A 15,988-nucleotide genomic window follows, 5' to 3' on the forward strand; every position below is an offset into this window, starting at 1 on the left:
TAAAATTTCTTATATTCAAAAGATACATTTGGGGGAAAACTTTAAAAAAAGAAAGGGAAAAATTTGGAACTATCTTGTATACAACAAACTTTTACCTTAGCAGTATCTTTATGAATACTAATTCTAGGTAACATTTATTGAGCACCTCCTGTGTAGCAGGAACTCTACTACAATGCTCACAGCTCTCTGAGGTAGGTAATACTGCTGTGCCCATTTTACAAGAGAGGCCTCCACGTCAAGGTTCATGCATGGCAAAAGGCACAGATGGGAATATTCATACCCTGGTCTTCCTGAACTGCTTATTAGACTGTGAGCTTCTGGAGGAGGAGGCGGGCAGTGTCTTAGTGTATCTCAGCCCCATCACAGTGTTGACTGCATAGAGGAGAAAGTTAGAGAAGTCCCTTTCACTGAGGTGATGGCAGTGGGCAATAGCTAGGAGAGTGGCCAGACCAAGAGTTGCAATCATGCTTCTAACAGGCTAAGAGAAAAGTCACATTTGTTAGGACGTTAGGGTATGAAAACACTTCCACAAACGTCATAGACTACTATGAAAATTAAATGTTCAAACTCATAGCTAATTCCCTTGGATTCTATCTAGTTAATCAGGGCCAATTTTAGTATTTGTTATGAGGTATCCCATTGAAGACCTAGGAGTTTCTATTATGTGAAGCTAGTTCCTTTGTCCGGCTGCAACGCTTTTACTGCTCATTACTTGACATTAAGGTTTCTTTTCAACACACTTGTATCTCTGCAAGGAAAAAAATAAGGAAGGGAAACATTGTAAATTACTTTAGTTTCTCTGAGGCAGAAAACTTCAGGCTCTGAATTTCTGGTGTTTATGTGTCAGTTGAAATAACCAATTAGAAGTTAAAAGTGATCTTTTGGGTTCTTCATTTAAACTTAACTTTTCTTCGTAAAAGAGATCAGGAATAGCAATTTGATTAAATCACACTCATCACCTAGAAAAATGTTAAATTTCTTTCTCAGTGTAACTTTGGTCTTCTCAAAGACCACCAACAGGAGGACAGACAAGAGCCACACAAGAGCCATTCCCCTGATCCTGCCCTGTTCAGAGTCCCCATATTTTTACCTAGATTCACAAGTTAGTACAAAAATCTTTTGAAATATTTAAGCTCTCTTTAACTGTATCCTGAAGACTTAAGTAAAAATAATTTATTCCAAATTGGCCCAAAGGGAATAAAAAGCAAAGTGAAAAGAAATAATTTTATGTTGTTTGGACTGCCAAATTATGTAAAAAGTAAACAACTTAGGGAAAAAAACCAAAACCAAAAAACTAGTGTTCTGCATTTTTTTTCCCTCCACTCATAAAAAGTACTCTAAAAAAGTGCCTTTCTTTTAAGCACATTAAAGCAAACATTGAAAGGATTGACTTGGTACTCCACGTTGTGGGGAAAACAGCCTGGAGATATTTTAGCTGCCTGCTAAGCCTTTGGTATCCATCAGAACTGTATTTCCATAGTTGTGAAACTGACTGTAAGTGAAAGTCTGTTTAATCATCTGTGTATTTCCAATTTGCCTACATAGGTAAAAGCACTTAGGACAGTGCCTGGCACATAGATAGTACATAGTAAATGTTAGCAATAGCAATAGAATAGCTGAGATAGCATCCATAGATTGCCATGACAAAGAAGAAACATCAAGAGGGATGATCATCTAACCAGAAATGTAAATAGGGATTTTGATGAAGTCTGAAACTGAACATTCAGGAAGTTTCAGAAGCCCCCATTGAGGAATCCTCCAACCTCCTCTTTCACCTTGTCTTGAAACATAATTCAGAAAATCCTTTTTAACAAACAGAGCAAACCTTTATTTCAAATTTCCCTTAGGCTGCTGTAACGTATTTAGCATTTGAGGAGATACAAAAATGCCCAACTTAATCACTATTTGGATGTATTTTATAAAAACACAGCTCAGAAAACCAGGCTGTGTTCAATATTAAAAGCAAACCAAAATATAGCTCCAAGGATTGAACCAGCAAAGAATTAACATAGTTTATAATAGTAATATTAACTGATAACCCAGGCTACATGACCAATAAACTCTTTTCAAGTGTTTAATCTTACAAAAAATCAAGCCAAGGAACTAATGTTTTTCCCTGAGTTCTGAAAGATTTGGTAAGCCTACCAAAAATAAAAGTTTTTCTTTACGCACATATCTTAATATATTCACAAACCATTCCACATGAAAATACAAAATAAAACATTAAACAATATAAATTCAACACGCAAGAAAAAAAGCTGAGTGGGAGAAAAGGAAAAGTTATCAATTTTAACATGGACCTTATTGCCACTAGCCAAATCTTTAGTATGAGGTCCATAGGTAAGAAAATTCCAACATAATCATATGCAAATGTGTAAATTAGTTGCATCTTCAGGTTTCTAGCTACACGCTTAATGAAGCATTAACGTGATATATTGAAACAGCTTTCATTTCAGGAGAACCTTGTTATAAAAAATAGAACTGGGGGAATACCTGAGTGGCTAAGTCAGTTAAGCATCCGACTCTTGATTTTGGCTCATGTCACAATTTCACAGTTGTGAGATTGAGCCCCACGCTGGGCTCCGTGCTGAGTGCAGAGCCTGCTTAAGATTCTCTCTCTTTCTTCCCCTCCCCAGCACCCCCTCTTAAAAAAAAAAAAGAGTAGAGCTAGCAACATTAGAATGTACTTGCCCTTTGGGAGAGCAAAATGAGCTAGACTTTTGGTTTACTTAATTACAGAGTCTTACTATCAAAAATAGATGCTCTAACTTAAAAAAATACTTTTTTTGGTAATATTTGATGACATTACTGAGAAGAACCCAGAAACGTTCTCTAAAAAAGAAAACAATCCTTCAAGATGTAGATATAACATTCTCAAAGAACTGTCATTTAAAAACACACAACCTCCTTTCTATTCCTTTTTATGTCCCAAATCAGATAATCTTTACACAGTCTCTGAGGCTCCAAGGAATTCCATTTCCACGGCGGCTTTGGGCGCTTGGGCTGAGCCACTCTTCTTTCGGAATTCTGCCGCGATTTCCTCAAAGGACTTTCCTTTGGTTTCCGGAACTTTGAAAAATGTAAACAGAGTAAAGGCCAGGACCACTCCAGCGAAGAGGAAAAACACATAAGGTCCACAGAACTTCTGCACAGAGAACAAATAGAGTTCCAATTAGCCGTCGTTCTACTCCACTGTTCAGCAAATCTGCACAATATTAGGCTGCTTACCGCAATGTACTGGAAACACAGAGCTACAATGAAATTGCAGGTCCAGTTGCTGAATGCAGCTATTGCTAAAGCAGCAGGCCGCGGTCCTTGACTAAAGAACTCCGCCACCATGAACCAGGGGATGGGGCCTGGCCCAATTTCAAAGAAACTGACAAAGAGGAAGATGGCTACCATGCTCACGTAACTCATCCAAGCCAACTTATTCTGAGGAATAAACAAAAAGAGTGGAACTGGGATTATTGGCAGCTTCTTCCTTTAAGTAGGCTCTCATTGAGTTCAGAGGTGACATAGCTCTCTTCTAGATATGTTTATGTGCAAATAACTACAAATTATTCTAGTCTGACACAAGTTTATTCTAGTCTGAGTCGTGCTTAAATCTTTTGAACTCTGTTATAGGAAATCCTCGGGATTAGGACTCTATATGACTCTCAGTCACTCTTTTCCTGTGAAAGAGGCAAGGCAAGAATCTATTGACCTTTGCTCCTATTCATATCAATGTTGCCAGATGGAATGCATTACCCTCCATGAAGTGGTGGATGAGTGTGCTAGGTTGGAGAGGTCCTGGGACTTGTCCTAGGTCACACAGGTAGCCAAGTGGCAGAGCCAGTGTTAGAACCCGATTGGGGCTGACCCCAGAGACTATGCTCTGACCATTTTGCAACACTGCCTCCCTTGGTAACAAGTGCAATAATAAATTGCAAGTAATGTGATGTTGAAGTCTTTAAACCTAAAACACTAGTTCCCTTTTTCTTTACTTTCCTCCTTTGCATTATATGCTGTTCCTCTGGCTTTATTTCCTAAGTCAATCTCAAATGTTTTGACATGCAAAACACTTTGACCTGGAGCATAGAAGTGCTATCATATGGTAACCAAAAATCTCAGGACCAAAATCTACACTTACCAGTAGTATAAGTCCCACGGACATGAAGATAGCACAGACAAACATCCCACTCATTCCTATTAGAAACAGGGAGCGTCGCCCTGCCTTCTCCACAAGGAATACCTAGGAAGGTTTCAAAACATACTGAATTAAATGGTTTTTATGGCCAAAGAGGTCGTTTTAGTTTATACAGCTGGAAACAGGCAGTTCTGTAATCCCATTTTTACAGATGTGGAACTGAGTGGGGGTAGTGACTCTTGCCTGAGGTGGCAGAACTGGTCTCAGTGAGCAGAAGTAATTAACAGATACCAGCTTCACTCAGTCACATTGCTTTCAACAGGCGATTCTGGAGAAAGAGCCATGGCCTTACCATCACTCTACAATTATCACTTGAATACAGTATTAAGAGGCTGTACCTCTAGGATCTCTTCCAGTAGATTTCTTATACATTTAAAATGACACTACATAAAAAATGACACTAACTTAGCTTTTGATAATTATCCTGTTACAAGTACAAGGTTTTGTGCACTGCAGACACCTGAAATCATGTAACTGTTGGGTTGCCAACCATTCTTATCCAACTTTCTCACTGCTAATAAAGTCAAATTATGGCCATTCACGTGGCAACTCACAGAATTTGATCACTTTACCAATTAGTCAGATCTGCATTTTTCTGGTGTCCCTAAATGTATTTGGTGCTGGAAGTGAATTATCTATTTGAAAAGATAAGACTTCAAAGCAAAAGCTTAAAGTGCTTTCTTATCCTAATTCAGGAGATGTGTCATTGATACCTTTGGGTCTGTGGACCTTTGCAATTAATGGTTAAGATTTACAATTAGCCAAGACCAATATTTGTTAAATAGACTCGTCTTCTTGGAATACTGCCAAGGTTGGTGAATCACACACAAAAAACTATGTCATAATTTCTCACTTCGATGACTAAATTGGCTCGGCTCATAAATCTATCAGGAAATCTATAGCAATCCAATACCCTTGAGCTCTGGCTCTGAAAATACCTGAGAAACATTTATTTTCACCTATAGCAAAAGCCCCTTTCATTTCAGAGGCATTGCATCTTCAGGTTTCAAATCACTTCAGGGTAATGAGCAAAGAGCCCACGTTTACTGTTGAAAAGGTAATAGGAGAAACAAATCTTTTCCAAGTTCATAACATTTCTCTATGTAATTTGATTCTGTCAGTATAACTTTCCAAGTTGACTTGATGACACCATGTCAAAGCTATCAAGAAAATAGAAGCATTTCTTCAAGAATGAGGGCTTTTACTATGTTTCTGCTGTTTCTGAACAATTATTACTAATAGGATAATAAATTCTAAAACCACATGCCTTGGAAACTGAGTTGGACTCATTTCTTGAGGCTAGGTGAGCAGTTGGGGAGGAGTGTGGCCCAGGGTGAGACTTGGTCAGGGGTTAGAGATGTTTGCCTAACCAGAACCCTTGTCTTTGCCCAAGACAATGTGTGTCACACAGGTCCTGGATGCCTCCTTGGAGTTTAGTAGCCACTGCTTCTCCTCTAGATCCATCTGTCTCCCCATTCCCTCCACAATTCTTCCTGTTTTGTTTTCTCTCAACATTATAGGCCCTCTTCTCCCGGCCCATTAGTGTGGAAGAAAATATGGAATGTGGAAGCATAATTCAGCATGGGGTTAGGAAAATCTTTCTTTTCCCAAATACTCATTCAAGAGAAAAAAATTGTTTGATTATGTCCCTTCCAAGTCAATGAAACATTAATATCCTATCAGTGCATATTCCTACGTGCATATCTTTATTTGAAAGGATACACATTGGTTAATTTGGGGGAGAGGAATTGGGTGACTTAGGGACTATCCTTTTTGTACTTTTTCTGCCTTAAAACAACTTTCCAAAAATACATGTAATTAAAAAATTTAGCCCTGGAGGGTTAATTAGGTAGCTGATTAAAGCTTATTTTTAAAATTATGTCACTCATCTGTTCAAAATCTTTCACAGAATAAAAGGATAAACTCTCAGAGGGTATATTCAGAATAGTCAGGATACTTTTCAAGGCAACAAGCAACTCCTCCTATTCCAACTGGATTGGTGGGGAGGGGAGACAAAAATGAAATTCTGCAGTAGTTTCCTTATTAGGCATTTAGAGTTTTGGTTACTCAATTTTGACAACTTGATGCTTTACATAGCATATCCTGTTACATATAAAATGTTTTAAGCATAATCTCTATATTAAAAAAAATATTTTGAAGTGGGGCTTGTAACAAACATAGCTCAGGAGACAAAAGAATGTGAGTAGTCCCTTGGATCACATCCCAATAGCAGACCTTCATCGATTTCAAGTGGCCTTTTGGCTTGAACAGGCATTATCATGAAAGGCATGTCTACAGAACTGCTGGTATTCCCTTGTTATCTGTTCTCTTTCCTCTTTCCAAGGTCCAGCACTGTTTAATGTAGTCTGGACAAATCTGTTTTTTGATCTAGGCAACCGGGCTGTAATTTATTGACCATTCTAAGGTAATAGTTAAAAGTCCATGTGCAGAGAAAGAAAAACAACTGACTAAAGTATATTGAGTACAGACAGCATTGTGACCAACATTGAAAAGCATGAACTTTTTGAATATCCTGCATTTGAAGATAAAAATAAGCCCAATTGTCCTCATCTTAGAATGAATTACATGAGTTGGGAAGTTTGGGGAGTTTTTTGTTGTTTGTTTATGTTAATTCTTCAATTGTTTATGTTATATATCATTGTCAAGATATTGAATCAGTCCTTATATAAGGTACTTGGTCTTAAGTGGACTATATCACTTTTTCCCCTTGTCAGAAAAAAATAATAATAATATTTCAAAAATAGTAACATTTCAAATTATACCACTTCTACTTCGTCTCTCATAATATCACAGACTTTTATGCATCACCTCATCACCGGAAGTTATGGCCTTGTGAGCTCTCTGGAAACTCTGCCCAATAGCCAAATATCGTAGGAATTTGCTGAGGCTGTTTAATTCTGTTACAGACAGATATATCTATTGCAGAAGACCTTTTTTTTTTTTTTTTTTTTTTTTAAGTATTTTCCCCAGGGCATCAGGATAAAAAAAAGAATTTCAACCACGGAAAGAGAGGAGCCCAGGTAAAAGACCCGATATTGATAGAAATGACAGACTGTCACCAATCCCAATAGATTTAAGTACAGAGCAAAGGAGGACTACAGGTGTTTTTACAAGGAGGAAGTCCTCTGTGTCCCAAGTGAGTTATTAATTCACAAATGAGTGACTAACTGGCATCCCTACTCTGGGGATAACCAGTGATCCACCTGCTCGGTTATACTTGGTGGTTCATTATTTGCAGAAAGGACTCTTCTTGTGACTCACTTGGTTCTCTGCATCTATAGAACAATAAGTGATTGGTCACTTTTGGATTACAAGGTTCTCCCCTCTCCCATTTCTGAACTGAGAAGCAAGCAGCATACTTATCTAGGGTATGAACTCACAGAGATAGCAGTGAAAACCATGTTGACGGCACCAACTCCAATGGTTGCATAAACAGGTTGGCTGATTCCAGCAGTCTGAAAAATGCTGGTTGAGTAGTAAAATATCTGTAAAGTAATAACAGTTTAGCCTTAATCAAGAATCCTGGCACTAATGGCTTGAAAGCAAGAAATATTTTAAGCTGTTTAGTTTTAGTTGTTTCTATGGAACCATGGTCCCTACAATGCCCTAAAGATTTTGTCTGTCCTCTCCTTCCGGGCGATGAGAAGCCACTATCAATCTTTAGTATTTAAAACTCCTGATTGCTTAAAGTTCTCTTTAAATTTAGCTGAAAACTCTGAATCTGCATTTTCTTTTTGTATGTACTTAAAATTTTAAACTTTTTGTTAAGGTATAAAATACATACAAAAAATGTACACATAGCATAAGTATACAGATCAATTAATTTTCACAAACTGAACACACCTGTGTAAGCAGCACACATATAAAGATATAAATCATGTCTAGTCCTCCAGAAGCTCCCAGAATGTCCCCCTATTCTCCCAAGGAAATGCTTCAACTTCTAATATCATGATAAATTTCACCTAGTCTTGTACTTGCCATAACTGGAATCACACTGTGTGAATTATTTGTTATCTGGCTTCAACATTACCTTTGTGAGGATCATCCATATGGTTATGTGTGCTTGCACAGTGTTGATTATCATTGCTTAGTACTTTGTTGTATTAATATACCACTATTTATTACCCAATCTACTACTGATGGGTATTTAGGTAGTTGTCATTGGCGATTGCGAAGGGTGCTGTTGTGAACGTTCTAGTATAATCCTTTTGGTGAAAGACGTACATATTTATGCCTGGGGATAGAATTGCTGGACCATAGTGTATGCATGTGCTCACCTTTACAGATACTGGCAAACAATTTTCCAACTGACACTCTCACCCATGTGTGTAAGAATTCTGGTTGCTACCACGTTTAATCCAACATTTTTCACTAATCCTCAGTGGACATGGAGAAATCTTCACAATCTCTCTAATAGCCTTTCTTACTAATTATGTTTTTATGTTTATAGCGGTCTTGTTTAGGCCATTCTGTCATTCTGTCATCCTCTCTCACTGCTTCCCTGGTTAACCTGTCCTGCTGGCTGGCACCTCTTCCTGCGGGTGGGGCTGATAGAGGAGAACTGTACCCACTGTGTTCAGTGAGGAGCGGCTTACAGCACACTAGACACTATCCCACATTTGTAGGCTGCCCAACAGCTTCGGCTCACATTTCCTGGATGCCTCTAAGTCAGGCATGGGGATAGTAACTAAAGCAGGAAGGTTTGGAGAGATTAAGTATGGCGCCTCTGGATATATACAGGCAGAACTGAGAGAAAGCCTACAAAATTGGTCTCCAAACCCCAAAGGTTTATAGAGTATTAGATTAAAATGAACATCACTGACCCCTTAAAGGAGAACAGAGATGACAGAAGAGCAGTATTCAGCTTGTTGAGTGAGGTTCAGGCCTCCTTTTCTTCAACTGATGAGAATTACTATCTTTCCTTCTTCCAAGGCTCTGCCCATCCATCAGTCACCCTCAAAGTGTCCCCTGTGGATCTGTGATTGGCTCATTAAAGAGGAAACCCAAACAGCATTTTTAAAAGCAATAAAAGGGGTAAGTGATTTTCTGTATCTCGTTTTTTTAACAAATGCTTAATTATTTTCTTCTAGTAGTTAATTGCCAGTAGAATAATTTTAGTTTGCATAATGCAATGATTTCAGTTCAAAACCTAAAAGCTAGCTAGTTTAATATTCAGTATATTTTTCAATCATGTCTTATCTACTACCCTCACTCACCCATATCATATCAGTTCACTCTATTGTTTATTTTGTATGCTGTCTCCATAAATAGAGTGAAAGTTTCTTGGATGGCAGGAAATTTCTTTGCACCTGGCTACCTGGTATACTTCATTTAAATAGATAAAGGGAACCACAGGCTCCTTTTTCCTAAGCCATCAGAAATCCTAAATTTGGTTCTCAAGTCTAGAAGCCCCTTGTAATTCAGGTGGGTTTTTTTTTTTTCACAATTATTCTCCTTTTCCTTCTTTTGTATTAAATGTGAATTTTGCCTTTAACCTTCCATCTTAGTGGACACACAGAACCAGTGACTGTCGTTGACGTTTAAAAAAATTCTATGCCAATTTTAGAAAGCAGATGAAGCGAAACAAAGAAAATTGATGCTCACTCATTATATGTTTATTGTAGTGAAATGTGATGTCAACATTTTAAAATGTCTTTTAGCTATTTAAATTTACATCCTTTTCTTTCCCTATTTCATTCAATTTGCTTTTAGAGTTAGGGGGTATTCTTAAACTTACCGCATTGATTCCAGAAAATTGCTGGGCCATATGCAGCATCAATGCCACTATAATAGACTGTCGGTAGCTGGAATTGGTGAAGAGCTGAATTATGGAGACTTTTTGTTCACTTGATGCTTCTTCCTTTTCTTTTCTCATCTCAGTGATGTCTTTGGTGACATCATCACTTCCTCTGAGTCTTTTCAAGCCTGTCCCCCAAAATGATCAGGTTGACACAACTCAGGTCAAAACAAAAGTAAATTTACTTTTATTATGTTTTTGAAAGAGTTACAGATCTGCATAGCTCTTTCTATTGCTTTACAGCATGGGTGTTGGACATTCTTTTTGTTAAATTAAATCCTGTTTTAAAATTTTTAAAAGCACATTTGGTTTTATCTAATGACAAAGAAAACTATGATCTTTATTATCATAGAAGCGTAATGCAAGTAAAGGTCTTTTAGAAACCTCTGGTTGAGTCCAATACCCTGCATGTGGGTTTCCCATTTGGGCTTGAGTGTTTATGGGTTTGAAATGGCATGCATGAGTCATGGTGAGGTGATCTTTCACATTGTTCTTACATGTAATCACTGACTTCATTTGGAAAGCTCTGGTACCAATTTGATCAGTAAACATTCATGCTCACTGCTTTTCATTATCTGCTAGTTCCAAAACAATAGGAAGGGAAAAAAAAACCCACCCACAGACTTACTTTTCTTTGCTTTGACTTCCTCATCCAACTTGATGTAAAGGTATCTGGGGCTTTCAGGACAGAAGAGGAGCAGCAGAGACTGGAGGATGGCTGGCAGAGCAGACAAACCAAGCAGGATATGCCACTGCTCATGACTGCCCAAGATGAAGTTCAGGCCGACAATCTGAAGAGGCAGGGAGGAAACATAGCAGGTGCACAACATGTTGGGTCTGCTTTCTGCAACTATTTGTTGAAAAAGCACATTGACTGTTTAATAGTATTCCCTGGTGGGGAACCTGGGTGGCTCAGTTCGTGAAGCGTCTGACTTGGCCTCAGGTCACGATCTCATGGTTTGTGGGTTCGAGGCTGTGTCGGGCTCTGTGCTGACAGCTCAGAGCCTGGAGCCTACTTCGGATTCTGTGTCTCCCTCTCTCTCTGCCCCTTCCCCACTTGTGCTCGCTCTCTATCTCTCTCTAAAACAGATAAATAAACTTAAAAAAATAGTATTCCCTGACAACTTGCATTCAAGTATGCTCAAACAGAAACTATTAGTATTGTGTCCTACCTTAACTGAATTAGAGACTATTTGTTTTACAAAGAGTTCACTTAGGTTTGTTTTCATTAACTCATACGGGCCATTTAGGATGGGAAACAACCAAACTTTTTTTTTTTTTTTTAATATTTTTTTTTTTCAACGTTTATTTATTTTTGGGACAGAGAGAGACAGAGCATGAACGGGGGAGGGGCAGAGAGAGAGGGAGACACAGAATCGGAAACAGGCTCCAGGCTCTGAGCAGTCAGCCCAGAGCCCGACGCGGGGCTCGAACCCACGGACCGCGAGATCGTGACCTGGCTGAAGTCGGACGCTTAACCGACTGCGCCACCCAGGCGCCCCACAACCAAACTTTTAAGAACACATTTGACATCTAAAGCAACACCAAAAATCATGTGTAAACTTTGGACATTAAAAAAATTTCTTCTTAGATTACCCAGAACTTAAATAAAATGGTATTCCATAGATAGAACAATTATTATAATGGGAACCCGTTTTGTCATTCTTATTGCAGTGGTTTACCCCCTGGATAGTCGTAGGCTAGGGGCTCTGAAGACTCTGAGTCCATGGGATAGAAGGGAAGGATAAAGCTGGCTGAACGAAAAACTGCTATGATAATCATATACATATTAATTTTCCAGGTAAAATGCTCAAAACAAAGGAAACCCAAGCAGTAAAAAAAATGTGAAGTTTCCTATTCTTTGAAATCTAAACAGAATAATTTAATTCTAGAATAGCTCCAGAAGTTCAAGATCTGGCATGCTGGGTCATCTCTAGTGCCAATCCTACCAGAGATCCAAGGGGAGAATTGAGGAGTGGTGTACTAATCATTTAGCTTTGACATAAAAAGCTTAAGTCTCTACACCATCTCTACTCCGGCTGGTGGAACTGGTTTTTTCCTTTGTGTTGGTCTACAGTGAGAGTGGACTGTCAGGGAGGGAGAAGTTGGATAGAGGATGGGTGAAGTAGGGAATCAAATTTTTACCTGACTAATGAGAATGCCTGTGACAATGGCCAGCTGGTGAAGTGTGCCAAGGGCGCCCCTGAGTGTGGTCGGAGCAATTTCACCAATGTACATTGGAACCAAGCCTGAAATTAGCCCTGCATAAAACATGAACATAAATGTGAATGCAAGTGCAGCTGGGACTATCTCAATAACAGTAATTTGGTTTAAGTATGGTCAGTATCCTGACTAAAAGTCCCTTTCAGAGTCTGTTGGAAGGAAGAGCCCTCATCCCCAGTCTTAGACACAGTTGATGCAAAAAATATTTGTTGAGAAGACTCCAGATGAAGTTGTAGTTGAATATAGGAATGGAAAGAACTGATGAGTCGTGGATTTGGCAATCACTCATAGCACTGCCTTATTTAGTTAAAACCATGTTAAAATGGACTGTACATCATAAGGCCTTAAGTTGTCTTCAGAAAAGAGATGAAAAAATGCTTTAATAATATTCTTAATCCAAACTCCTGGTGTGAAAGGAAATGAGCACATATGTAGGCCAACCTTTTCACTTCAAAAAAAGTTTACCTGGGATCACAGTGCAACAGAGCATTATCATGAGAACTACAAGCCCTGAGTGTCCACAACGTGCAAGTGCCTCAAGATCACTGTTAAAGTGATGAGCAGGGGTGTGGAGAGGTGGGAGAGGTTAAGGGTTTCAGGGGCTCTTCCTCCATTTTTCCAACCAGAGCAACCCATCTTCTTTATTCTCTCCCAAAACGGGCTTCAGAAAAGATTTTGGTGCTTAAAGGAATACAAAAAATTTGAAAAGCACTAAGCAATTCTGGCTTCTATAGCTTTCTTAAATGCAGATGTCATTGGTCATGTTGCAGTAGCTGCCAGAGTATCCAGCCATTTGCTGAGTGCACAGGAAGGTCAGACACTATCAATAAGCAAGGCTGAATGAGATGTTTGGCATTTTCTTAAGAATTTAAAAATAATATTTGTTAGAGTCTTCCTCTTAGAGAGATTGTCTATAAAATGGAAATGTATGGTTTTTTTGTAAAAGATGCATTTGGAAACTTTTGATATTTCTTTTAGTGCTTTAAATCGTTCTAAGGTCTCACATGAACAGTTGCATGATTGAAATGGCATCTAAATTTTGGATGACATTTACATGTGACTCTATTGTGTGGTCTGTTGATCTTAAATAAGAAGAAAACCTTTTTTTTTTTTTTTTGGCTCTATTCCAGGCTGTACTCTCTGTGTAATACTTACCTTTATATCTCAAGAACATAATAATGTAGATAAGCTCACAGGCCTGAAGTGACACAAATTTAAAGTCCAAATGTATTTCCTATTATTTTTAGCAATTTTAATGCTCAGAACAGGACCAGGAATAATTTTAAAAGCTAGCTGGGGAGTACAAGTTACTTGGCTGTGCTAGTGTCCACAATGTTGACAGCATTTCTTTTCAATTTTGCCGAAATATTTGTGATTTTTTTCCTACTGTATGTTAAAAATTGGAGAGAGAAGAAAGAAGAATCATGATTTGGGCCTCCTCAATAGTGTTATTATTTGCATTTTACAGAAGGTTCAGTTAATATATCTAAGGCCAGGCCAAGATAGTGCCAGAATTGATACATGCTGAATCTAAATCTTGCCACATGTGGGTTGACTCTTCACCTTGATAAAGCTATCCTAACTTTTAGCTATTTATATTAACATTGAAAATAACAAAAAAATACTTTTAATTAAGTTATTAACTTATGGATATTTTAGACTTTTGTTTTACCTGATCATTGAAGACACATGAAACTATATAGTCTTTTCTCTTTGGAAGTAAATGTAAACATTTTATACATCATTTTGTGCTCTTGCACGTCCCGTCCTCCCGCGCCCCCAGCCCCAGTGAATATTAGTGCTTTGAAAGGCAGCTATGATTTGGGACAATGTAAAACCTTGGCTCCAAACCACCAGAATCAGGGCTTCACTTGCACTGAGAAGCTAAAGATTTGGCTATTGTAGAGATTAAGTGATCCTCCCTTTGTTCACACCCCTGCTGGTTAAATTTGCTTCTGAAAGTTTGAAACCTCTAAAAGTTTGAAAAGCTGTTTCCCAGAACTAGTCATTCCAGATATTCAGATGGGAGGCTCACAGGGGGAGCATCCTTCGTCCATTGTGAACTCTTCAATCTGCTGCTGCGTGACTCCCTCTCCTTATGGTCACCGTCACTGTAATGCTTCACCCAACCATGTCTGGAATCCAATGGCTAGGGAATGTGGTCTGAGAGATGGGCCCGAGTGTCAAGGTCTTTCCAGAAAGGAGAGACAGAGACATAAGTGGCCAAATAGGCCCGAAGAGCTGAGTTGGGGGTTGCGGGTGTAGAAGCATGCTACTGTCTCCCGCACAACAGAAGCGATAACGACAGCTAGCTTTTCTTGGCAGCTTGCTGTAGTCAGATCCTATGCTGAACATTTACATGTATTCTCACAAGTGCCTTACATGGTAGATATTATCTCCTTCGTTTAACAGATAATGAAACTAAGAGTTAAATAATTTATCTGAGATGATACCACTAGAAACTGCCATGAGCAAGAAGATAGCTTCACAACTCCCACTTACTGGTCCCAAACCTGCTTGACTCTGGACTTCAATTTCATGCTATTGCCTTTCCCTTTTGTGACGCCACCTTAGGCTCAAAAACTTCCCTGCATGTTACCACATCTGCCGTTAGAATTTTTCAGACACATGTGTGTGTGTGTGTGTGTGTGTGTGTGTGTGTGTGCGAGCACATGCACATGTATGACTTACCACAATAGAGTCCTGATATGCTTCTTCCTGAAATTATAAGAATGTGAGATGGTCCCAGTTTGGAAAACCCCATCAAGAGAGCTCCAGCTAATGAGAGAACATTTGCTACCAACATGGCTTTGATTCTGAAATTTTAAAAAGCAAGGATTATAAGTTCAGCATCAAAACTTGATAAAATTATTTGCCCTCAGAGTATGCTAAGGTATTTACCTAAGAGCAGTTATTTTAATTTTGCTGAAACAGCTAGTTGGGGATCTTAAACCATGACGGCTAGTTTGATTTATCTGTTGTCTAAAGCATTAACGATTAATGTTTATAATGAGAAAATCTGAGTTTCATGCACATGATCTCAACATTTTAATAGAGATGATTCAGTTGTGGTGATGACTGATTTGCTTTAAGATAATACTTCTGAAACTTTTTCAAACAATTAACGAATTAAGTTTTCTTCAAGAGGGCACCTGGCTGGCTCAGTTGGTAGAACATGTGACTCTTGATCTCAGGGTGAGGAGTTCAAGCCCTACATTGGGGGTGGAGCTTACTTTAAAAAAAAAAGAGTACAGATACAATTAAAAATAAAAATAAATAATTAAGTTTTCTTCAAGTTGATTGCTGTAAGGAATAATTGCCTGTTGATAGCTATATTCAACACTGTAGTTGTAACTTATGACTTTCTTTCTTTCTTTCTCTTTCTTTCTCTTTCTTTCTTTCTTTCTTTCTTTCTTTCTTTCTTCTTTCTTTTCTCTCCCTTCCTTCCTTCCTTCCTTCCTTCCTTCCTTCCTTTCTTTCTTAATGGTGCACATTTTTAGTTGATGTAGGTCATGTAAGGAACTTTCAAAGTTAAATTTCCTTTAACATGAATTACTTGGAAATAAAATATACTTTGACTTTAAGCCTTATCAAAGAGAATTATAATTATTCTTATTTTGACATCGTATGTCATATTTCCAGAATCAATGAATTAGTGTCAACCAATGTAAAACATGTAATCAAGTTGACAATAGTAACAAAAATATCATTTTCAAAATTAATCATATGAAAATTAACATTTGCAGACATCTGATACTTTT

At 38.3% G+C, this 15,988-nt stretch overlaps 1 protein-coding gene across 2 annotated transcripts in view; it reads right to left on the reverse strand.

Annotated features, from left to right (window-relative positions):
- Positions 1 to 2,944: 2,944 nt before the first annotated feature.
- Positions 2,945 to 15,988, reverse strand: part of SLC2A2 (solute carrier family 2 member 2) — a 31,545-nt gene continuing 18,501 nt past the window's right edge. For both annotated transcript variants that reach the window (XM_047100075.1, XM_047100074.1), the window contains exons 4-11: positions 14,919 to 15,043; positions 12,150 to 12,265; positions 10,633 to 10,795; positions 9,945 to 10,132; positions 7,588 to 7,692; positions 4,130 to 4,231; positions 3,229 to 3,432; positions 2,945 to 3,145 (exon numbers count right to left, since the gene is read on the reverse strand). In XM_047100075.1, the coding sequence (XP_046956031.1) occupies positions 2,945 to 3,145; positions 3,229 to 3,432; positions 4,130 to 4,231; positions 7,588 to 7,692; positions 9,945 to 10,132; positions 10,633 to 10,795; positions 12,150 to 12,265; positions 14,919 to 15,043 (1,204 nt within the window). The remainder of the gene's footprint in view (positions 3,146 to 3,228; positions 3,433 to 4,129; positions 4,232 to 7,587; positions 7,693 to 9,944; positions 10,133 to 10,632; positions 10,796 to 12,149; positions 12,266 to 14,918; positions 15,044 to 15,988) is intronic.

This window comes from Lynx rufus, unplaced genomic scaffold (genome assembly GCF_022079265.1).
Source record: "Lynx rufus isolate CCGP_SWC_20201006 ecotype Redwood Valley unplaced genomic scaffold, mLynRuf1.p SCAF_5, whole genome shotgun sequence".
NCBI classification, from domain to species: Eukaryota; Metazoa; Chordata; class Mammalia; order Carnivora; family Felidae; genus Lynx; species Lynx rufus.